Genomic DNA, 22755 nt, shown 5'->3' on the forward strand with positions numbered 1-22755 from the left:
CGCAAGCGAGCAGCTCAGCTAAAAATGACGCGTTGGCTTGGAGGCTGTGGTGATGATGATAGAAGAGCCGCTAGGCAAATCAGACAAAAAGCGGTCCCTCTCCTGCAGGGTCCCAACAGCCTAAAGACAACCAAGGCTTTTAACTGGAGCAGCCCCTAACAGAACCACCGATAGGCTTGTCTAAACGGTCAATTGCCCATCAAAGCTCCCTCGGGGGCACCAGATGAGCTGGTCGCACCCTATACAGCACATGGCCAGCCAGTATCATGCTGCATTTTCCATGTTTGATAAAGTACCTACTCCGTACTTGCGGCTCATTCTCATATCCTCTCGCATCGAGGGCGGATTACTTTTGGTTCTGCACAGATGCAAAACAACAGTGCATGTCATACGCGTCCTCATGCTTGTATCACACTTGGCTCAGGGGGCATCAATGTCGAGGTCATGATCAGTCATCCAATAGTCTCAGTTGGTTGATGACATGATCCGGAAGATATACTCCCTGGCACCCCCTGTTCCGCAATCGATGGATGCTGGTTCAGGGGGCTATGTTGCGAGGATGCGCACAACTCTCCGTGCTTGTGCAAATGATATTTATTTTATAATTTATGTTTCATATACCTAGACCTTGATCGCACAGTATTTGTGTTCAACCCAATTTGCGTTCTTCGAGCTGAAGAGGTCGCAGGTTTGCTTGCCTCTGAGTCAGCAGTATCCAGGGGTACCCTTTTTCCCTCCGAGGGCGCCGCGCCTTCTCATATGACGTTGAGCCAATTTATTGGACGGGATCTCAGCCTTCCGGTTACTCAAGTCACATCTTACATGCTTGCTCATGCCACAAGAGACAGCATTTCATGTTCAGCAACGGATTCTCGATCTCGTGAGTACGGAGTACAATGATTCAGAAGCCAAGTACACTTGTCACAAGTACTACGAGGAACATGACAGAAGCAAAGTCGAGACGGCAGTTTGTCTTCATACGAGTATGAGATCAATGACCACGATGTGCACGGATAATAACTGCTCACTTCATCTGGCAACAAGATTTGAGCCTCCGATTGGCTGCATGGCTGCGATTTACCCCTCCTGACTAAGCTTGCTAACCTTTTCAACCTTCTTTAGGATCGTCAATGAATTGCTTGCTTGTCCTATCCGGCTGTGCCGTTCCACCTCATTCCTCTTCCTACTCCCTCTCGCCTGTAGCTCATTGTTACCTGCGGCCCTACTCCTGATTCCTAAGTACTGTCTTCGTGGCTGCATCAGTCGGTCGGATACTCCCCGTTAGAGTCGTTCGCCCTCTTCCATCGTTGCAGGTGCGGCGGCGTATACTGCACCAACCCCCCCGCATTGAGGCAGCCGCCAAGGTGCATGCCTGCGCTGACTTGAAGGACTCCCGCCGAAAAGATCACCCTGTCCAGTTCCTGGCCTGCAGAACTCTTACCTCTGTGCGATTGTTGGAAAAAGCCTTGCATGCGAAACACCCTATTCCCGATATTGATCATCCTGCAACACGTAATCAAGGCATCCTGACCGCAACCTTGCATACAAGAAAAGAACCCTGTCGCAGCCTCACAACTCCATTTAATCTCGCCTCTGTGTGAACCAACTGGTGAAGATTCCATTCAGCACGCCTGTCTTCATCGAGTCGAGCCCAGTTCGTCACAACGATGTCGGTCCTTAAGAAGATCTCTAAACGTGTGCCGACTCTGGGGAGTGACTCGCCGCGGGCTAGCGGCGAGTTCTCACCAGTCTCCTCTCAAAGCCCCGGACCTCATCGTCGATCTCTAGCCCACTTTCTTCACCTCGGTGACAAAGACTACACCTCCAGCGAAAATGAGTCTGACATGAGCGACTTTGACAGTGATGGCTTGAGTAAGAATGCTCAGAAGCGTGCCATCGCAAAGCAGAAGAAGAAGGAACAAAAGTCAAGACTGAGCCTAGAGAATCGCGATGATTCAGAGGAACGTATCAAGAAGCGATTGGAAGAAGCTGCGAAGACCGAAACGACTGAGATGAAGGCTCGCTATGGCGACCTGCCATTGATGCAATCTACCAGCCGATGGACCTCCGAACGCCTTGACATCAGTACCATTACTGAAGATATGGTTGGAAGAGAAATCACTTTTCGATGCAGATTGCACCATGTTCGCAACATGGGCGCGAAGCTAGTCTTCCTCATCTTCAGACAGCAGATCTCCACCATCCAAGGTGTACTCGTAGAGGCGCCGGGCAAGATCTCTGCAATCATGATCCACTGGGCTGAACATCTCCGCACCGGCAACATCATGCTGGTCAAGGGGGTTCTGCAAAAGCCGCAAATCCCTGTCAAGTCTGCGTCAATTCATACCATGGAAGTCCATGTTACTGATCTACACATCGTCGTTAAACGTGATGAGCCTGGTATGTGTCGGTCAAACCCATCTGTGAAATGCTTACTAACACTATCTAGTACCATTCTCCGTTCAGGAGGCCGAACTGACCATCTTTGACGAAGATCAAAAGGTGGATGGCCGTCAAACTCTGATCCCCGATCGAGTAAGACTCGCCAACCGAATCATGGATCTGCGAACCGCTACGTCGCATTCCATCTTCCGTATACAAGCTGCCGTGGGAAATTTGTTCCGCACTGCTCTTGACGAACAGCGCTTCATTGAAATCCACACTCCAAAACTTCAAGGTGCTGCGACCGAATCCGGCGCCTCCGTCTTCAAAGTTAATTACTTTGGTCGGCCTGCTTTCCTGGCGCAGTCTCCTCAGCTTGCCAAGCAGATGGCAGTTGCGTCCGATTTTGAACGAGTTTATGAAATTGGTGCCGTATTTAGAGCTGAGAATTCCAACACCCACCGTCACTTGACTGAATATACGGGTCTCGACTTGGAAATGGCCATCGAAGAGCATTATCATGAGATGATGGATGTCATTGATACCGTCCTCAAGGGTATCTTTTCTGGCATCTACAATAAGTATCGTACCGAGGTGGAAATCATCAAAGAGCAGTTCCCCAGCGAGGATCTGGTCTGGTTGGACGAGACTCCTCGAATTCCATTCAAGGACGCGGTCCAGCTTTTGACAGATTCTGGTTGGCTAAACGAGGATGGAGAACCGGTCAGCCCACTTGAAGACTTGTCAACTCGAGACGAGATTCGTCTTGGTGAACTCATGAAGGAGAAATACAAGACTGATTACTACATCTTGGATAAGTTCCCAAGATCTGCTCGTCCTTTCTACACCATGCCAGATGCAAACGATCCACGATTCACCAACTCCTTCGACGTATTTGTTCGAGGACAAGAAATCATTTCAGGTGGCCAACGTATCCACGAGTCACAAATGCTCGAGGACAACATGCGCATGGTTGGCATTGACCCAGATGATATGGCCGAGTACATGGAGGGATTTAAATGGGGTGCTCCTCCGCACGCTGGCTGCGGTGTTGGTCTCGAACGAATTGTCATGCTGATTCTGAAGTTGGGTAACATCCGTATTGCCTCACTCTTCCACAGAGACCCCAAATCATTCCCTGCCAAACCTCAAGTCGAGAAGCTCAGACACCCAGACGCAGACACTCTCAATCCCGTTTGGCGTCAAGAGCGCGGCCGAGAGATTGCAGTGGAGGACCGCAAGATGCCAGATCTCTTTGACCTCGTCGCAAACTACGGCGACGCTACATCAACATCATGGGGTGACGACCGATACAAGGTCTGGCGTCATGCAGACACCGGCGCCGCCGTGTCGTACGTTCCTGAAGGCCATTATGCTATTCTGCCTGGTGACCCACTTTGTGACCCCAGACAATACTATCGCGTTGTTGTTTCTTTCCTTCAATGGTTGAAGAGAGAAACCCGCCTGAAACCCCTTTGGATCCTGATCGGGCCAGAGATGGAAGAAGTTCTTGGTGAAAGACTAGGCTGGAAGACCCTCTCGTGTGTGGCTGAAGAGCGTGTCGACCCACACAAGAAGTCCGCTGAAACAGACCCTGAAGTGGCCAGGAAGATCCGCAAAGCTCAGAACGATGGTGTTAAGATCACTGATCTCGATCCAAAAGATCCTGTCCCAGATTCGATCAAAGATCGCGCCAACGCCAGAGTAAAGGATTGGCTTTCCAACCGTAAAGGAACACAAATTCATCTGTCCAACATTGACTTGTTTAGAGACGAGAAGCACAGAAGGTACTTCATTGCTGAAGACAAAGATGGCAAACTTTGCGGTATTGCCGTCATGGCTATGCTCGCTCCTCGAAAGGGCTGGCAAGCCAAATACACTATCGATTTCCCAGGAGCACCGTCCGGAACCATCGAATACATCACCACCCACGCACTCTCTGCCGCCGCAAACTCCGGCGTCAATACTGTCACCTTCGGTGGAGGTGCTGCCAATCACTTGACTCCGGGTCATCACATGAGTGGTGCAAAAGTGAAAATGCTGCAGGCCACTTATGATGCTATCGTCAAGCAGTTCAACCTTGCAAGGAAATCCGAATTCAGAGAGAAGATTGGCGCGGTGGCCGATCCCATCTGGATTGCATATCCTCCTCATGGTCTTGGATCTAGAGGCATCAAGGCCATTATGCGGTAAGTGTTCCTTGTGTTAACCAATTCTCCATGATGAGAACATTTATTCTAACATTTCAAAACAGATTCTTCCAGGATGATTAAGCAAACTCTTCTCGGTTGCAGGTGCAGGTCAAGCGAGACAATGTCCGGCATCATGTTTCATGCTCGTACGAAATCATGTTATGTGCTCTCCTATATTGGCTTAGGGCTGAAGTTATGAACGAAGTCATGAGGAACATCTGGATAGTAATACTTGGCTCTGTGCTCGAGTACAATCCTACAAGACTGTATGATTGGAGTGCATTGGTGATACTGCAAGCACGTATACAAGAGCGCCAAAGAAAACCACACGCGAGGAACGACTGATTTCGAGCTGATGCTGGAACTGGACGGATTGATTGTGTCGTTTGATGAAAGGGTGACCATGTTTTTGTTTTGAAACCCGATATTCCCCCTCTCTCGCTTTGCATTTCTTATGCTTTTCTCTCGCCGTTATCTAAAGACCCTTACACTATGCCCTTCCTATCGCGACTTTGGATAGCCTATAGTCCTTCGGGGCCCAACATATAATATACAGAGCTATCCTTAAAAAAAATTCGTCTTCTATGGGCGGATCGATTAATGGCATCTCCCTGCCCGAGTGACTGTGGAGTAGCTAAACAGCTTTTCATGTACTGCACCTCGAGAAGGCGACCATCCCGTGCTACACACAAAGGCGATTCAAAATTCTTAATCATACTACTCGTCGCCGACCGGGGAGTGGCATGAGTGGAGATTGATTGTCACGCTGTGTGTAGTAAGGAATCGGGCCAAGTCAAGGCAACATTCTCATACCTATATTCAAGGGACGTGACAGTCGTAAATGGTTTGTCGAATGGTCTCGTGGAGATCTGCTCATTATCATATAACGTAGGGAGTTGTTGAACAACACATATTTTTACATCTCATGAGTCTCTCGTCTTTTTGAACACCAAGTACCCTTGTGTTTTTGCCCCTTCCTCGAGCTATGCCTCCAATTCCTCTCCATTCCACGGAGAAGTGTGCCTTCTTGCTGACTTCGGCGCACATGATACACAGAGATTCAGGTGCGTGGAGGGAACTTGCGAGGCATGTCTGTTCGAATATCATCAAGAGCTCGTCTTCATGCGCCCACAGCTCGCACACGTCCACCACTGACTCTCCATCCAGTTGCCACAGCCGTGACACATCCACCCGACCGGCCTGGACTGTGCTTTTGCGGTGGCCTGAGAATCGAATCTCGCAAGTGCCTCTGCGCTCGACAGACGTGGCTTTAGGCTCGTGTGGTCTTGGGGGCTCGACCGAGCAGACGTTGTCGTCGTCGTCGTCGTCGTCGTTCGAGGTTTGGGCCGACTGTGAGATGGTGGCGGTGGTGGTGAAGGATCGAGTGCCGAGTGTGCATATGTGGCCGGCCGTTCTGTCTCACAAGCTCCGCACATTAGGTATTGAATCGGATTGATGAGGGTGCAGATTTCACACGTCCACGTCTCTGCCTCGGGTTCGTGCTCAGGCTCTGCTGGTCTTTTGGCTGACCGTTTGGGAGCATTGGTGTCGTCTCGTCCATTCGCCTCTGCCTCCTCGCTCTTCTTCGTTGCTTGGAGTTGCCGTTCAATTTGCATTTGTTGTTCACGGAGAGCTCTGGCGTCAAGCGGCGTTGGGAGCATGCTCGTCCGCAAGCTTGGTGGAGACGTCGTTGCGCCGCGCATACCTGCCGGATTCTCCTGACTGGGGGGCACGTAGTCCTTGCCGAAGAGTGCACTTTCCTCCTCCTGGATGAGATCGATGAAGGCCTGCATGAGCGCAGCATCGTTCTCGTCCTGCTTGTCTGCCTTGGTGGTGGTGACCTTGTCCTTCTCTTGTGCAGCAACTTGGGCGCCGTGGTCCGTGGCACTGCCGCAGCCTCGCTCGATACGTAGGCGTTTCTCCGCTGCCGCCGCAATGATTTCTCGTGCGTTCTGGCCGCGCACGATGCCCTGGCCCCCCAGACGCTGACCACTGCCTTTGTTGTGTGTACGGCGCCGTTCGGCGGCGGCACGAGCTTGCCGTTTGATTTCATTCACCGGGACGCGGCGCCCGCCCAGGCGGTTCCCCTTGCCCAGGAATCCTTCGCCCGTGTAGCCTTTGCGGAGGAGGGCTTCGTGCTCGTCGCGCAATTTGTCCCACAGGGCATTGAATGCCTGATGGTGTGGGCCGTGGACGATATGGCAGAGTTCGTGAAGCATGGTATCCAGCACACTCTCGAATGGGAGGAACTGAGTATCGTCGCCCGCATGCCGGAGGCGGAGACAGATTTTCTCGCCGCGGTTGACGTTCAAACCTAGGAGATTTGCCTCTCTGGGGTAGAATTCGGTCAACACGCCAACACGCCAATTGCGCTGGCGCATTATGGGTTTGACCATGGAGGCGATTTTCTGAAGCATTTGCAGGGCTTCGCGTGGCCGTGACTTCTCCGATAGATGTTGGAACTCGTCGACCAAAGGGTCGAGTTCGGATGGGTGAGTTACTGTCATAATGGCAGAGGCAAGGAACCTTGTAGAACAGCTGTGTACAGAAAGTTGGCCAGATTTTTGGGATTCGGTGTGTCCTTATCCCTGTCCAATACTCAGGAGAGAATAAAAAAATACGCCAACACACTCCCCCGCTAAGATATATTTCTTTCCTTCATTGTAAAAAAAAACCAAGGACTAACCAACTGACAAACATGCAGGTCACTCCAAACAAGTGAAGGAGAAAACGGCAAGTCACTATTAAAGACCACGAGCAGTCAGGATATACCAGAAAACACCAGTGATTTTGTCTACGGTAGTGAGTAGAGGATTCGTAAGAATCTCAGCCTGATGAAGTGGAGGCGAAGTACTGACAACTTGTACGAATACGAGTATGCCAGCCAATACAGAGTTAACCGTACATCCCGTATCAGCACGTGATCGTCGTCATCGGGCTTCCTAGTTGCCGATTGGCCTGCAGTCAACATCTGATAGAGTCCTAGTCCGTAGTAAATCGCAAGAGTATCAAGAGCCCTTAGACCACACAGACTGTACTCAACCTCAAACAGTAGTTGTACGAGTAGGAAATGCGATTGACCCAACATGACGAGTGACGATCAGCAGTTTCTTGATTTGGTGAGTAGGCCTTCCCTACATTCTTTTGCGACTGTGCTGATGTTCTCCGTCCAGCTTGCGTCCATACCGCAGGACATGGCGGCTTACGGTAGTCGCATTGCAGATTACATTGAGAAGCACACCAATGCCATAGCCTCCGACATCCGCGACGCAATTGACAATGCAGATTGGATACCCGACTCTCTGCGACCTCCGCGGCAGCCTGTCAACGGACCTGCGTATTTCCCACGGACTCCCTCGCCTCCGCAGGGTCTCCTCGACAAGACCACAGCGTGGATCTCGAGGAATCGTACCATCATTGCTGTCTGTGTCGCCTTCACAGGCACGACCCTGTTCATGATACACAGAAGGAAGAAGGCCCATGCTAGGAAGAGAAGGGCGAAAAAATTGCCCAACGGCGGGAAGAAAGAGATCGTGGTTCTGGCGTGCTCGACGTTCCACGACGCTCTGACACGCTCTCTGGCCCTTGATCTTGAAAGGCGAGGTTACGTGGTGTACGTCACCGTCTCGTCGACAGAAGAAGACTCCTTGGTCCACCAAGAAGCAAAGCCGGATCTGCGTCCGTTGTGGATCGACCTGACGTCCACCGTTCCAAACCCAGCGGTCGACGTGCACCCCAACCTTGAACCGATTCGAGAATTGCTCTCACATCCCGTCCAAACGCAGAATCACATGAGCCTCGCGGGCATCGTCATCTTTCCCGGCTGCTCTGGTTACGCCGAAGGACCCCTTGCCCTCCTGCCACCGAGCGACATTGTCGACAACATCAATACCCGGCTGGTCGCTCCGGTCCTCACCGTCCAGCAGTTCCTCCCGCTCCTCGCGAGTCACAGCGTCGACCCAAGGTCCCCCGCCTCCATTGTCATCGCTTATCCCTCGATACCCAACTCCTTGTCACCGCCCCGTCAGATCCCAGAGTGCCTGGTGACGTCTTCGCTTTCTGCCCTCGCGTCCTCCTTGAAGAGGGAGGTGAAGGCAGCCAAAGCCAACATCACTGTTTCTGAACTCAAGCTGGGTAACTTTGACATGGGTTCCGTCGCCTCATCTCGGACGACGCCCACGCAGTCCGCGTACTACCCCGCCTCCGGCACTTCCGGAACATCTTCGGCCTTGACGCCGTGGCACTCGTCCCAGCGTGCAGCCTTGCAACGCAAAACACTCGGCCAGCGCAGTTTCATTCGTGGCTCGTCTGCCCGGGAGTTTCACAACGCCGTCTTTGACGCCCTCGCGCCGCCGCAGACGTTCAAAGCCTTTGGCCGGTTCGAATGGACGGCTACGCGGAGGCCCGGGGTGGTCTTCGTGGGGACCGGTGCCAGGATCTACGACGTTGTCGGCCGCATGATGCCGGACGGTCTCGTCGCTTTCATGATGGGCCACCGAAGGCGTGAAGACGACGAGATTGACGTGCGACAGGCAAGGGTACGCCATTTTGCACAACACGACCACGGAGACAGGGACAGCTCTGCCGGAAGTGCTGAGCAGCGTGGTCCCGCTGCGTCGACGGTCTGGGGCTTTGGTTCGGCGGGCAGTGAAAGTGGCATCTGGGAAAAGGTTTGACGATGGATGATTATTATTTTTTACATTTTAATGACTTGTACGTATGAAGATTCTACTCAATCAATTGCACCACTTTTACTTTCTGAACAATTACGCATGCGAACACATCAGAGATCTGCACACAGTGAGACGTGTCCTTATCCTATAGCCAAGTCTTGGTATGACCTGCAAAAGTTGAATCACACGCGACTCCTTATCATGTCTTGTAATGCAGGGGAGGCTCCATGACGACTCGTTTGTATGGAGTTGGTGATGGACGGACATATTTCACTTGTCTAAGGTATATATATATATCATGTGGCTCAGCTGCATCCGAAACCCCGGCAATGCCCGCTTGACATCAGGTCTGTTCTCGGGTCGCTTCGGGCTACTGAGAAGTAATACCTGATCCCAGATGCGCCTTCTCAATGACCCCGTCCATGATGCTTCTTCCACTGACGACCCCGGTGGTGCAAATGACTATCTTCCTTCTCTGGCCGGACTCGGCGATCTTTCGACCAATGAACCTGAGGGCAGCTATTTCGGTAAAGGTGATTCCGCCGAGAAACATGACGAAGACGGTCTTCCATCCTCCTGTGCCAGCGAGGGCGGCCTTGGCCTTTGCGGCTTTCTCGTCCGTCGCTTTCTGCGCGAGACTAAATGTTGGGCCTCGGGCCGATTTCAAAATGTCCTCGAAGCCCGTCCAGCCGGTGCTGGAAGGCGTCAGAGGCAACGACGACTTGTGTAACGCCTGGAGATATTGTTTCTGCAGGATACACTGCACCATCCTCACGCTGAGTGGAGCATAGCCTGAATACACGTAGGCGATGTCTTCGGGATCCTGCTCGTTGTATTCGTCGATGATGAGACGAAGTTCTTTCCTGAGATAAGCGTAATTCGTTTTCGTACCCTTTTCCTGGTTTCCTCCACCGCCGACAGGGAGTAGTAGTGCCGATGCAGAAGAACGGGGCTGGAGGAGTTCCATCTTTTCAAGCGCGTCGAGAGTGGTAAGATGCTGGAACCCGTACGCGTGCAGGATTTGGCGCCGAAATGAATCCAAATCTTTAGGTCGAAGTCCGCCTGCGATGGTAGACTCTAGGCATAAGAGGCGGAGTATGGTGCTGAGAGGTGCATCTCGTGCGATTAATTGTTCTATGGTCTCGTGTTGATAAACAGGATCCGTCCCGGCAGCTACATTTTGTTGAACCTCGAGTTCGCGATTGAATGTCTCCGACCGCGTATGTTTCATCATGTCGTCGGCGAGATTCGTATGGAGTGCTAGAGACTGGTGCTCTTGTTGAAATCCTGGAAGCTTGTTGACAAAGTCACGCAACTCATTGATCCCTCGAGCACTGTGACGACCTTCATACTCCGATTCGAGACGTCGAGCAATCTTGTTTAGATGGGGCCCGATCAGAGCGAAGTTAGAAGACCTTAACTGTTCAAACAGCGGGTCTGAGGAATCAAGTTGTATTTTGCGTTTCAAGCTTTGGCGAACTGCTAGAGGCGGCGACGTTGAAGATGATCCGGTGTTCGATCGCTGTTGAGGGCCGGCTCCTATTATTGACGAATCCACCTCTGCTCGATTGTGTTTAATCCCAACCATTTCGTCAATCAAACCCTCGTAGGTCAACTGTGTTAGAAGGGTAGTAGCAAAGTCAACATCGCGATCAATGATGATGAGCTGTTCAATAGAAGTACTTGGCATGCTTGTGTACTGTGTTGCAGCTTCGTCGGCGTCCAATTCTCTCCGTCCACGAAGTAGTAGATTCGCTAGCTTTCGAGCGTTGTCGCCCTTTCCTAAAATACGCGGAAACAGACCATGACGCTGCTGAATGGCCATTAGAGCTTTCGAAGCGAGATATAGTGGCGAGGGATCATGTCTCTGTAGGCGTGTAAGCTTGAGAGCTCGCATCATGCACATAAGGATCAGTAGCATGTACCAGGTATAAATCGTGGAAGGCTCCATCCAGCTCCATTGAAAGCATGTCATCTTCTAGAGGCAGAAAGTAAAGAGGTAGTTCTGAGATATTGACATCGCCCAAGACGCCTTCATCTTCAAGGATCTTGTTCGAGACCAACGTCCTCCTTGGTGCCCATATTACCGAGATCTCATGCTCGACCGTGCCATTCTTCTGAAGCTTCTTTATCTGCTCTTTAAGAATATAAATTCAGGGTCAGCATTGTGAATGTGATAATCAAAGTTAGAATAAATATTGGATGCTTCTGAAATACTGTCTTTGGGATTTCGAACTTGGTAGCCTTGAGTGAGGAAAGGGTGGAACAAGTCCACACAGCATCTCGTTGCATCTGGTCCCCGAAAACAAATAGAGACGAAGGCTTACCTGCTACAGCCTGGACTAGGGGTGCCTTCTCCCCGTGCACAAGATACACGATATTCCTCTGCGAGGAATCGGTGTTGCCATTTTCAAGTTCGAAAACCTTGTCTACGCCATATTCCTTGAGGGTTGGAAATTGAACGAACAGACTCAACAAGCCTGTCAAGTCTCTTCCGATGACCAGATTCTTCTTTCCTCGAACCTATCGCCGTTGTAAGCAGGGTGTTCTGGGAGTCAAGGATTTAGTGATGGCCGTACGCCTTCGAGTAAGCCGAGGAGATCCTTTCTGGCTTTGTTCTTGATATGTTCAGCTTCTTTGTCAATATTTGGGGCCATCGGCCTTGACGAGTATTCACTGTGTAGGGGTCAACCCATCCGATGTTATGTCTCAAGGAGGAGGAGATGATGCCGTATGTGTTTCAACTGAAGAAAAGTACCTGAGATCCTTGCCTGCCCAGGCTCTACCCAATTACTGCCAAGCGCGGGGGCTTATCTTATCGGTGCGGACGGCAACCGGACTTTAGGGTCGCAGTTGTTCTAGAAGCCTGGACTGCACCGCCTTGTCAGCCGCGTCGTCGACGTTTCACCTTGAGATCCTTTCCATTCCCTCAAAATTACTGCCTACAAGAACCCCTTCCGACGCTCAACCTCGCCTTGACTTTCTTGAATCAGTGTCAATTTGCTTGTATATGTCGAAATGGGCAAGTTCAGCCTCAAGAAGGGTGACAATGATGACGACTCCAGCAGACTGGCCCTTTTCGGGTCCCGTTCGAAGTCCAAATCCCCTGCTCCTCCCACAAACAACCCCTACGCCCAGCCTGCAGTCCCTCCCGATCCGTACACAAGAGCAAAGATGAGTGCTGGAGTGGCTCCCCCTTCAGAGCAATCTTCAAAAGGTGGCTTCCATGCTGGACCGGGTCCTCTGGGTCATTCAGGATTGCCTGGTCCTGGACAGCAGAGACCGCCACAAGGCCGGGGCAACCCATATGGTAACAATCAGCCCGGTGGCTATGACAAGACGTACGACTCTACACAAGGGGGCTATGGCTCAGATAAATTTGGCAATCAGAATGGCTATGGTGGTGGTGGCGGTAGTGGCGGTAGTGGCGGCAATCCTTATGCCAGTGTACAGCAACCCAGCGGTACTTCACGGCAAGGCGGCTACGGGGGACTGGGCCCTTCCAATATCTACGACAATGACTCCAACCGTGACGAGCTCTTCGGCGGTGCCCGGGAGCGTGTGCAGCAAAAGCAACAGAACCAGCCGAGCGGGCCCCCTGACTACCAGTACAACTCAACCACCGATGGTGGCGATCGAAGCTACGGAGCATATGGAGATCGTCAACTCACAGCCGAAGAGGAGGAAGAGGAGGACATTCAGGCTACAAAACAAGAAATCAAGTTTATGAAACAACAAGATGTGGCTTCCACCAGAAACGCCTTGCGGATCGCTGCTCAGGCTGAAGAGATGGGCCGCAATACTCTTGCTAGGCTGGGTGCACAAGGCGAACGAATGCACAATACGGACAGAAATCTCGATATTGGAAACAATCACATCAACATCGCAGAAGACAAGACCAAAGAACTGAAAACACTGAATCGAAGCATGTTCGCAGTGCACGTCAACAATCCTTTCACCGCGAAGGAAAGGCGGGCTCGACGAGATGAGCAGATTATGGAACGCCACCATAATGAGAGAGAAGCCCGGGAAGCGACAAGGGAGGCTGCCTTCCAGAGTACTCAGCGTATGAATCAGAATTTCAAAGGGCTGGATGATGCTTCAGCAGCACCTCGGGGGAAACAAAGTCTGGCTGAAAGAGCGAAATATCAATTCGAAGCAGACAGCGAGGATGATGCCATGGAAAATGAAATCGATCGAAATCTCGACGACCTTACTGGGGCAGCCAAACGACTAAATTTGCTGGCACGTGCTACAGGTGAAGAAGTCGAACAGCAAAACCAATTGATTCAGAATATTGCGGAAAAGGTGAGTTTCATGATGCACATCTTGATTCATTAGCTGACAACAAGACAGAGCGACCGCTTCGACGACCGCTTGCACTTCCAAACCGAGCGTTTGAAGAGAATCAGATAGGGTTTTCTTGCAAATGGAAATATAGACGATATACTTCTTCATGGCAGTATCCCGTTCGAGGAAAAATATCGAGGGCTGCTTGATGGATGTCCCAGCTTGTGTCTTATTGCGGGGCAAATCGGAAGATACTTGTAGTGGTGCCTCACAGATCTGGATCAGCATGATCAGCCCGACCCGAGCGACGATCAACAACACGATCGCATATCAAACGCTTACAACAACCTGTGAACCGTATGCTCAGGTCGATATACCTAGACGCCATTCATGAGCCGGAGTAATAATGTCTACACTATATGATAGATCCATCAGGAAACAGCTCTCTGTTATCTGCGAGCAGAAATTGTCAGGTCCACTGGAAATACTAGCAGGGGCACTGGAGGTTGGATCGTATGTGCGCTCACCGCTGAATTGTCTAGCAGATCAGTGCTAATGGCGTTGGTTACAAGATTCTGCGGATTTGTTTATAGGTAAACATGAGTTTGGGTCTGGTCACAGGTTTCGAGCTCTGAAAAGCTTTGTTATGCACGGCGCAAAGCGATGAATCTGCCTGCCACAGATTTCTGAATTCTCATAGCTGCATTCGCTCTCAGACATCCCCTTCACGCATGGTCTTTGTGTGCTGAGCCTCCGGGGCATCGTCGATCTCTAATTTCATTCCTCGATCTGACGGAGTCAGGAATCGGATGCATTTTTTGACATGCGAACAAGGGTACAATGGACACAGTCTGTAGGTACCTCCACTACAGAACATAATCTCTATCCTTTCCGGGTCAGTGCGTTCATGATTCGGCTAGCTAGTTGTGATGAAAAAATGTCCTAGCGAGTTTGGTAGCGAGATTGAATCTCACAGACCATCCAGCAGTCTTAGACTTGCGGAACGAAAAGGAGTAAGTTCACATCCTTTGGGGCGGCTATATCGCACAGTACAGTAAGGGTCGGAAGTATTTGTGTGGCGTTCCCGGATCTGCAAAGATCGTCGATGTCTCGATGGGAGACACCGGGGCAGATTCAACGACAAAATAATCCTTTCCGGAGTCCAATTTCAATAACTGCGCCATCGGATCTCGTTCGCCAGAGGGTCAACAGTGGATAGGAACTCAATTAGCTCAACAAGACACCGATTTCACGGTTAGCACTCTCACAATCCAGGTCTCGTTGGGTGGAGGGTTCTGCCAGCCCTTTTCACCTACGCCTCCAGCAGGAAGGGGTTATTGGTTGACATGCCCTCTAGTTCAAGGTGTCAACGATGGGCTTTGGTGATGGTGGCTCTCGAAAAGACAGCTTGCACTTGGAATTGGCCTTGGCAGGGTGTCACCGTCGCGGGCAAACTCTTCAGTTAAAGGGCAAAACAGGCGAGAGCAGCCTGAGTTTGGGACCCATCACCACAAACGAAAAGACTATCGAGACCCCGAGACCCCTAAACTCTTCTCTCACAAGCTCACAACAACAATAAGCTTCACCAACTTGAGCACCATGGAGCCAATTTCAACCCTAAATCTTCCCCAATTGGGACCAAATTCGACCTAAGAATCCCCCGAGTGCAGAAATCAACCTCCACCAAAATGATCCAACACTTCGACTTCGTACAATAGTTGCGCAATAATAAGCCAGGTAGTGGCAGTCTCAGTAGTGCGATGCTAGGTCGGAGCTCTGAGGGCGATGACCCAAACTCGTCGAAGCGCATGCGCAATTCCACTGTCATATATTCGCGCCCGGATCACCACTTACTTGGGAGCACTCACAGTATTATGTCTAGAGACACGATGGAGCGTTGAGCCTGCCAGAGGAGAGATGTCCTTACTCCGTACTTGGGATGCTGCTGCAGCGCTGTGATTCCGTGCGAAATGGGTGGTCAACCCCCCAAGCCAATAGTTGTCAGGTGCCTAACACCAGAGAAGGTCGCATGACGTCTACCAGCGTACAGTGTGAGCGGAAAAAGAGACACGACGATATCGGTGGATGAGTCGGTGGCCTTTTTTCCCACCACAAGGATCAGGCCTTGGGCGGCATTCCAAGCAGGGACCTGACGCCACCCGAGCGCCAGAGCAGCCCACTGCGAGCATCCTTGATCATAATGTTCCGAGCGGACATTGTTGGCTTCGTTTCAGAATGAGCTCCACCGGGCGCTAATTGAGGCCTCGAAACTCCGTTCAGAGGGTTGCTTATGGCGCCCCGGGGTGGAGTGGCAAAATGACGATTGGGAATGAAAGTGAAGCAACGGCAAACGAACAGAGGCTGGATAGAGTGCCGGAGTAAAGAATCATTTGCCCTGGGCCACGGAAAAGGGACAGCCCGTACGTCAGTGAAGTCGAGGCAACTAATGGGCTTCTCAGCTTTCATCAGACCCTGCGTCGAGAGTTATACCGGCTTTCCCTCTCGTCTGGGACAGTCCGCAGGGTCTACTTTTAAATTGGTAAATGGATTGTATAGTTCGCTGGGTATTCGTGTTCCAGAAAAGGAGGCTGAGCAGTGGGCGACGATGATCAGCCATCGAATCACAAAAACCGGAGCAACGACATACCAGCACTGATGGTTCAGCCCAGCATCTACCGGTGTGACACCAGAGAGCTGGCCCTCGGACCCAGTGCTACTAATAACATTGCACAAGATCAGGGCAAAAGGAGGTAATGTACAGCACTAGGGGTGGCAAAAAACTGAAGCTACAGAGGCCATCATGCAGAAGCTCTGCATCTTCGACGGCAGGGTGTTAGTTCGGGATACACTTGGGATACACTTGGGATACAAGGATTATTGCAATAATCCTCGTACTCGTAGCATGAGGAACTGACCCAAGCCAACGGGCTCGGGATCACTGATCAGCGGCGGATGCTTCGACACCCTTCACGTGAACAGCTCATTCCCCAGCTTGATAGACAAAGATCTGCCGTGGAGCAGGATACAACCAAGATATTGCGTGCATAACAATCTCCTTTCCTCGCCGACGAGGCTACACATCACGGATTGTTGTCGTTGCGAAGTCTCCATGAAATGCGATTTCATAGCACGACCAGGATGTGTCTAGAGGCAACAATATCCAAGAAGAAGCGCTCGGATGTCGGCACGACTATACTACCCAAACACTTCAGTCGACCGGTGGAGACTGTTGGGTGATGATTGAATTAGGACGAGGATGCTGCTTGGGTGCAAAACGCCATCTTACCAGGACAGTACTCCGTAGTACTCGTACGACTAAATTTTCCCAAAGCGAAGAAGCAGAGGGCCGTACACTTAGAAAGACCCCGAAAGATAACCAAGGCTTGCTTGTCAACATTGTTAGCGGTGTTAGCGACAAGTGAGGAACGAGCAGGCGTCGGAACTAGGGACGAAGCAGGAAGCAGGTCGCGTCAGTGGCGTTTTCGTCACCTTTAATCTCTGCGGGTTTTGGGGGGGAAAAGGGAAAGGGAGGGAGGGGCGAGTGCACGGGCATCACTGGAGCCAGACGCCAAAGCCCATGGGCCCCTGTAAGCCACAAAATTAGAGGGCAAGGGAGCGATTGGTAGCACTGTTTACGATGGTATGGATACTCCCTACTGGAGTTCGCAGTTGTCCGGTGGTTTACTGAAGAAGCTTCGTTTCTGGAGTAAAGGAAGTCGACGCAGCGTGTCGCAAGTCTGTTACAGTACAGTTGATGCATTTGGCTTTCACCCTCCGACCCTTTTGTGATCCCCTTCTTTTAGAAAAAGTGAAAGCGGTCTCAAATCTACTAATAAGTATGTTTACTTGCAAGGGACCAACCTGGGGAGACCTGGTCAGAGCCCAAAAGTGATTAATTACCTCTAGTACATACAGTCCTCCGTATCTTTCCCCAGTTCTTCCCCCATTGGTAGAGGCTGTCAGCCACTGATTGCAACTAACTAAGGGAGGTTGTAATGGGCATTTCTGCATCTGGCGTGCTCTCGTCTGCAACCCACCCCAACCTTTCCCATCTGCGGTACTGTACTCAGTTACGAATAATGTTCAGAACGGTCGATGGCACACCGCCTTATTCTTCCGTTCTTTTGATTCGACTGTTGGCCGACTCAGAGGGACTCGTACTAGATCGATAGTTTGCCGACTCCATCACGCTTTGCTCGCGTAGAATTGTGATTGAGTCAAGAGCGATGCAGTCTGGGAGGGTCTCTGGCTACCTGGCGACTTTTAGGTACTTACGGAGTACCTTAGAGCAGCTTTTCAACCACTCTCAGGCGGCGCTTCCTGCACCCCGCCGCTGCAAGAATACCTTACCTTGCGGACTAGGTAGGTAGTCATTTCCTCCCAATGCTCGCTCCATTTCGGAGGCGAGCATACTGTCCGTAGTGGACTGTGTGATTGCGTTTGCTTCCACCACCATATTGTATTGTTGTTTGTACTCTTTTGCTACAAGTATGAAAGCAACAGCATCACGGCCACATTCCGTCAATCAAAGTTGTGCTTGGCAGGCGCCTGCCAGTGGGAGACAAACAGACCAAGTGGGCAAGGTCAAAGGACGGGGTGGCTGCCGAAGCCTGCAGTGAGACGAATGTGACAAGACGCCACCAAAAGCCCCCATCGTCGCCAGCAAGATGTCATCGCGCCAATGACTCTGTGGTCTCGCAATCCTCTGATACTCCATCCATCCATTTCCGTTTCTCTCACAGGGCGACCTTTTCGCACTAGAAACGCCTCCATCTTTAATCTGGCATCCAACAGCCAAATCCACTCTTAATCGGTCTATCCACTTCCGAATCAGCATCCCCGTCGTCCTCCTCCCTAAGCCTCACCCAGGGTCCCTCACACATCCCTGGTGCTGAGACCAACCTCCATCGCACAGGGCTCCAGTCGAACACTAGCCTTACCTGCCCGTGACCAGGCTACTGACCTCATCCCTGCCCCCGACCTCTGTATCCCTCCCGACCTAAAACTATACTGCCTCCACCGAAATCATCAAGTTCCGGCCTGGTGCATTGGTGTCCTGCCAGTCAACATTCCCTCCGGACTCTCCACTGCGAACGCCATCCAACTGCCATCTCGAGCTAAAACCACCCTGCATTAACAAGAGCCCAAGGGCAGTCCAAGCCGCGAGGGTGATGATGCCAGTCAATCAAGGTTCTCATCACTGCAAAGGGTCATTCCCACCGACGTAACTTTACAGACGCAAAGCACTGGCACTTGCTACGACAGCTGCTCATAACAACTTATCTACCCTCACATTCCCCACCCGTTGTGTGAACGGGCCTGTTTCTTCATACCTGCTCAGGAAGATATCAGACGAGCATTCCTCCATTCGAAACACAAGAGCCATTTCACCCATCGGAGAGGCACACCCAGTTGCATCCTACCGCCAGCAAAACAACACACTCCCACACACCTTGTATCAACACCCGTCTCCCTCGACAGCCTCGGAGATTTGGACCAGCGCTGAGATCTTCGTCTGAACGACCGTTGAAACTCAACTGCTTCCCAGAGGCATCACAACCTTTACACGACAGCCAATCCTGTCGATCTGCCGTTCGCCGAACTTGTTTGAGGATTGCGCATCACTGCAGCATAAGGATACCTGCTATCAAAGTCAAAGGGGGCACTGCTCAATAATTCCCGCTATCGACGACAACAGCAATAGATCAGCATTCATCATCTGTGGATCGTTCATTGGCAGTTGTTGCCTCGCACTCTCTCCACACAATATCCTACATAACACTCGCCGATCTCCTTGATCAGAGTTGGATCGCCTCGACACGTTTTCAGGAACCGGTATACTCTGCTGGCATTCTTCCACCACGACACAAATCGTCAACGTCCTGCTTCCAGTGGGATTCTTCTCGCGAGGCCTTTACATTGACGCCTCTAAGTTGTACTTCTCTTCCAAAACACCGCCCTCATGACGATGGTCATTGATAGCCAAGGTCGACAATACGGTGGCATGGGATACGACCACATGTACCCAAGCATGCAGACGACACCGCAATTCAGCGACCCGTGGTCACATCAGACCAGCTCCTCCAACGCGTCTTTTCCTGCTCTATCCAAGACAGATAGCTCCAGGTCTACCATGTCGATGCCATATTCACACATGCCACCAGTCACTGGCTCAATGGCCCAAGGTAGCGCCTACTCTAGCACTGGATATTCTGGGACGGATGTACTAAGTTTCCCTCAAGACATTCCACGCTCAACATATGAGCAGTCTTATCCTCCTACGTCGGCGACCACGTCGTCTTACACGCCATCATACACGTCCATGACCTATGCACAATCTCTCGCCCAGCAACAGCAACAGCAACAAAGTCAACATAGAAAGATGTCCGAGTAAGTGAACACCACATCCACACGTAAACCCAGGGTTTTCTGACGATTTGATATAGTGTCGACAGCTCCCGTGCTGCCAACGCCAGCTTCGGTGAGCTTGACGCCTCTCGGGGCATGCTCGCGCTTAGCCACCAAAATCTTCATGACTTGACCCCTCGAAATATCTACGAAGCGCGTGCTCAAAGAGCTTCTGCGGACTCTTACGGCTTTCCTCAGACGGCCTCGGCTCACTCATCCATCTCGAATGAATCTGGTCGCGGCTACCCCTACTATGCGCCCAGCTCTGTTGGATCTGTCGCCGATTCTGCAACCGACTATAGCTCGGCCGCTTCAGACGCCGGCTATGATTCAATGACAGTTTCGCGCACGCTGCCGCGACCAACGCAATTGCTCGGAGCGCCAATTGGACCTCCTGCCCCTCAGTCGATGATGGGTCAATTCTCGTCGAAGATGTCGGGAAATACCCAAAAGAAGCACAAATGCAAAGTCTGCGATAAGCGCTTCACGAGGCCGAGTTCTCTACAAACACACATGTACAGCCACACGGGCGAGAAGCCGTTTGCCTGTGACGTTGAAGGCTGCGGCCGACATTTTTCAGTCGTGTCGAACCTGAGGCGTCATAAGAAGGTGCACAAGGGTGACGGCACTTCGACCACCAGCCACTCTGATACGGAAGAGTAAGGGCCCGAAGTAAGAGAACACAATGTTATTACCCTGAATTGATGCGCAAAACTTTTGCGTGTCATATGTGGTTTTTCCTTGCTCCATGTACAACACCTTTTGAGCGCGACGAACCGGAGCAGCACGGCGCTATGTACAACAGGTGTTTATTTAGAAATGGTCGGGGAAGATGGAAAAAGCCAGGTGCTTCTCGCATCGACACCGGCATCAAAGAAATTGCCCCAAATCAAGTTCGATTCACGACATTCGCTATTTCTACATATTTTGTTTATTGTGACGACTTTTGATACCCAGCGATGACGGTTCCTATCATGACTGAATTCTACTTTCCGCATTGTGAGCGTTAGAAGCTCACGGCCAACAAAGCAGTGGGCGAGGAAATAGTATGGTCGACCTCGGAACATCAACACACGATCAACAACGATGGCGTTTTGGGGGCTTCAGGCACTTTTTTGTTTCTTGTGGCCGCCCTGCTGGTTGTTCCTGTTGTCGTTGATGTGGCCCCTCTCATGAAATAATCTGGGAGAGTGTCGAGTTGGGATTGGGTTGGCGTGTGGCTCGGAAACTGTCTGCACTGGACGTATTGTGGCGCAACCAGATAGTCATAGCTTCTATTGTAGCAGGAATGAATCAATCTATCAGGATCCTCCAGGGTCATGATCAAAGTTACTACCTTGCCCTACTTTCGTTCTTGAATTGCTTTCCTTTTTTTTGCTGAGGCTGCCAATTACAATTCTGTATGCATGTTGCTGTCTGTACGGAGTACAGGGTAATGGAGATGGGCTCCCTTGTCCGGCATGGCTTCGCCTCGCACCGGTGTTGGGATGTTTCTGGGTAGGAGCAACGAGTAGTCGTAAGAGGATCATCATCACGTGCGTCAAAGGGGTGTGGGTGTGGTGCCTATGACATCATACCAGGGTCCGAGTGTTGTTTTGTGACTGGGCGGGGAAAAGGGAAGGAGAAGAGAGGTGGGTGGACAAGGGGACAAGGGTGATTAAAGGGACAAGGGGAGAAGGGCTCGGACCAGGATCTTTGTTACAAGGATTATTATTCGGGACCCTTTTTTTTGACGATTTTGGACCAGGGAGGTGTTTAGACTATGTACGTCTTGTATGAGTCGCCCGGGTTTCTTTTAATCGGCTTTGTATTGTAAGGACCATGTAATTCTGCATGGAGTATATATGTACGGTATATACCTAACCTAGTACGGAGTGAGTGTAAAGTCGTACTGTACATATTGGTTTTGACGATTATCCGCTGCAGCTTCTATTATGACACGAAAGCATCTGCCGAAGAGTCACAGTTGAAAAAGGAGTTTTATAACCAACTACCTTGGCTCATTACGAAGTACTGTATGTAGGTATAAACTGTATGTATTGGTTAATGCCTTGACGGTGCGAGGGGCAGGGGATGTTATACCTTTCCGACACCGTCGTCGTCGTCGTCATCGACATTACAAGATTAGGGTTAGGGAAAATGATCGAGCTGCCCACGAGTTTGTTACAGTATATGGAGAGTCACAACTCGTTCACATTATTACGGGAGTAATAGGTACGTACGTATTTCCACGGTTTGTAAAGTATTCTCGGTGAAACCGGATCATTACTACTCGAGTTTTGCTCTGTTTTCGTCGAAACTCGGTTAATAATGTTGACGACAAAACAACAAAAAAAAAAGTGAAAAGTGAACCAACCCCTTCCCTCGCTATCTACCGAGTCTACCAGTATCTCTTTTTTCTTTGGGCCCCCCCTCCAAATGATGAAATGGACTGCAAGATGATGATGACGATGACGATGACGATGACAGATGATGTGTTGTTGGTTTGTGGTGTACGGAAGTGAAACAGAAACATGGGCTCTACAACGTCAGTGGCGTTTTTAAAGTGATTTGATTGGGTCTAGTTGAGAGGGACAAACACAGACAAGGGGACGTGTTCAGTTTGATCCACACAAACATCTGAGAGAGGGAGAGGAGGGAGAGAGAGAGAGTACGCTAAAAAAAAAGAACGAGGACAAGGGTCCTCGGAAAGGAAGTTGACGTCGTTTTTGCATTTCGATTTTTGTTGTTGTTGTTGTTGTTGTTGTTGTTGTTGTTGTTGTTGGCCATGTATTGATTGAACAAGTTATAAGTGAGGAGATTACTTCTTA

General features: G+C 50.9%; 6 protein-coding genes across 8 annotated transcripts; 4 read left to right on the plus strand and 2 right to left on the minus strand.

Annotated features, from left to right (window-relative positions):
- The first annotated feature begins 653 nt into the window (after window positions 1–653).
- Window positions 654–5503, plus strand: PV06_00704 (aspartate-tRNA(Asn) ligase). Its single transcript, XM_016401245.1, has 3 exons — window positions 654–2400; window positions 2450–4571; window positions 4637–5503. The coding sequence occupies exons 1-3, from the start codon at window positions 1668–1670 to the stop codon at window positions 4653–4655; spliced, it is 2874 nt and encodes a 957-aa protein (XP_016268298.1). The 5' UTR covers window positions 654–1667; the 3' UTR covers window positions 4656–5503.
- Window positions 5504–5628: 125 nt separating this feature from the next.
- On the minus strand, window positions 5629–7301 carry PV06_00705 (uncharacterized protein). The gene has a single exon (XM_016401246.1). It carries the CDS (start codon window positions 7079–7081, stop codon window positions 5681–5683), a length of 1401 nt encoding a protein of 466 aa, XP_016268299.1. The 5' UTR covers window positions 7082–7301; the 3' UTR covers window positions 5629–5680.
- A 289-nt stretch (window positions 7302–7590) lies between these two features.
- Window positions 7591–9379, plus strand: PV06_00706 (uncharacterized protein). The gene is made up of 2 exons (XM_016401247.1): window positions 7591–7693; window positions 7748–9379. The coding sequence occupies exons 1-2, from the start codon at window positions 7661–7663 to the stop codon at window positions 9248–9250; spliced, it is 1536 nt and encodes a 511-aa protein (XP_016268300.1). The 5' UTR covers window positions 7591–7660; the 3' UTR covers window positions 9251–9379.
- A 170-nt stretch (window positions 9380–9549) lies between these two features.
- On the minus strand, window positions 9550–11904 carry PV06_00707 (uncharacterized protein; the record flags this gene model as incomplete). The annotated part of the gene is made up of 4 exons (XM_016401248.1): window positions 9550–11114; window positions 11173–11384; window positions 11575–11770; window positions 11827–11904. The coding sequence occupies 4 exons, from the start codon at window positions 11902–11904 to the stop codon at window positions 9618–9620; spliced, it is 1983 nt and encodes a 660-aa protein (XP_016268301.1). The 3' UTR covers window positions 9550–9617.
- A 243-nt stretch (window positions 11905–12147) lies between these two features.
- On the plus strand, window positions 12148–14306 carry PV06_00708. 2 transcript variants are annotated; one of them, XM_016401250.1, is made up of 3 exons: window positions 12148–13555; window positions 13604–14050; window positions 14110–14306. In XM_016401250.1, the coding sequence occupies exons 1-2, from the start codon at window positions 12266–12268 to the stop codon at window positions 13661–13663; spliced, it is 1350 nt and encodes a 449-aa protein (XP_016268303.1). In that variant the 5' UTR covers window positions 12148–12265; the 3' UTR covers window positions 13664–14050; window positions 14110–14306. The 2 variants fall into 2 exon arrangements, with proteins under 2 accessions (XP_016268303.1, XP_016268302.1); XM_016401249.1 differs by having other exon boundaries at window positions 13604–14306.
- Window positions 14307–18740: 4434 nt separating this feature from the next.
- Window positions 18741–21274, plus strand: PV06_00709. Of its 2 annotated transcripts, XM_016401252.1 has the most exons (3): window positions 18741–19722; window positions 19780–19927; window positions 19984–21274. In XM_016401252.1, exons 1-3 carry the CDS (start codon window positions 19500–19502, stop codon window positions 20606–20608), a joined length of 996 nt encoding a protein of 331 aa, XP_016268305.1. In that variant the 5' UTR covers window positions 18741–19499; the 3' UTR covers window positions 20609–21274. The 2 variants fall into 2 exon arrangements, with proteins under 2 accessions (XP_016268305.1, XP_016268304.1); XM_016401251.1 differs by having other exon boundaries at window positions 18741–19927.
- The last annotated feature ends 1481 nt before the right edge of the window (window positions 21275–22755 follow it).

This window comes from Exophiala oligosperma (assembly GCF_000835515.1).
Source record: "Exophiala oligosperma strain CBS 72588 unplaced genomic scaffold supercont1.1, whole genome shotgun sequence".
In the NCBI taxonomy this organism is placed as follows: Eukaryota; Fungi; Ascomycota; class Eurotiomycetes; order Chaetothyriales; family Herpotrichiellaceae; genus Exophiala; species Exophiala oligosperma.

Coding starts and splice junctions, on each gene's coding strand:
- PV06_00706 (XM_016401247.1), top strand. CDS start 7,661: ATGACGAGTGACGATCAGCAGTTTCTTGATTTG. Junction 7,694..7,747: donor ATCAGCAGTTTCTTGATTTG/GTGAGTAGGCCT, acceptor TTCTCCGTCCAG/CTTGCGTCCATACCGCAGGA.
- PV06_00705 (XM_016401246.1), bottom strand. CDS start 7,081: ATGACAGTAACTCACCCATCCGAACTCGACCCTTTGGTCGACGAGTTC.
- PV06_00708 (XM_016401249.1), top strand. CDS start 12,266: ATGGGCAAGTTCAGCCTCAAGAAGGGTGACAATGATGACGACTCCAGC. Junction 13,556..13,603: donor TTCAGAATATTGCGGAAAAG/GTGAGTTTCATG, acceptor ACAACAAGACAG/AGCGACCGCTTCGACGACCG.
- PV06_00709 (XM_016401251.1), top strand. CDS start 19,500: ATGACGATGGTCATTGATAGCCAAGGTCGACAATACGGTGGCATGGGA. Junction 19,928..19,983: donor CAACATAGAAAGATGTCCGA/GTAAGTGAACAC, acceptor GATTTGATATAG/TGTCGACAGCTCCCGTGCTG.
- PV06_00704 (XM_016401245.1), top strand. CDS start 1,668: ATGTCGGTCCTTAAGAAGATCTCTAAACGTGTGCCGACTCTGGGGAGT. Junction 2,401..2,449: donor CGTTAAACGTGATGAGCCTG/GTATGTGTCGGT, acceptor AACACTATCTAG/TACCATTCTCCGTTCAGGAG.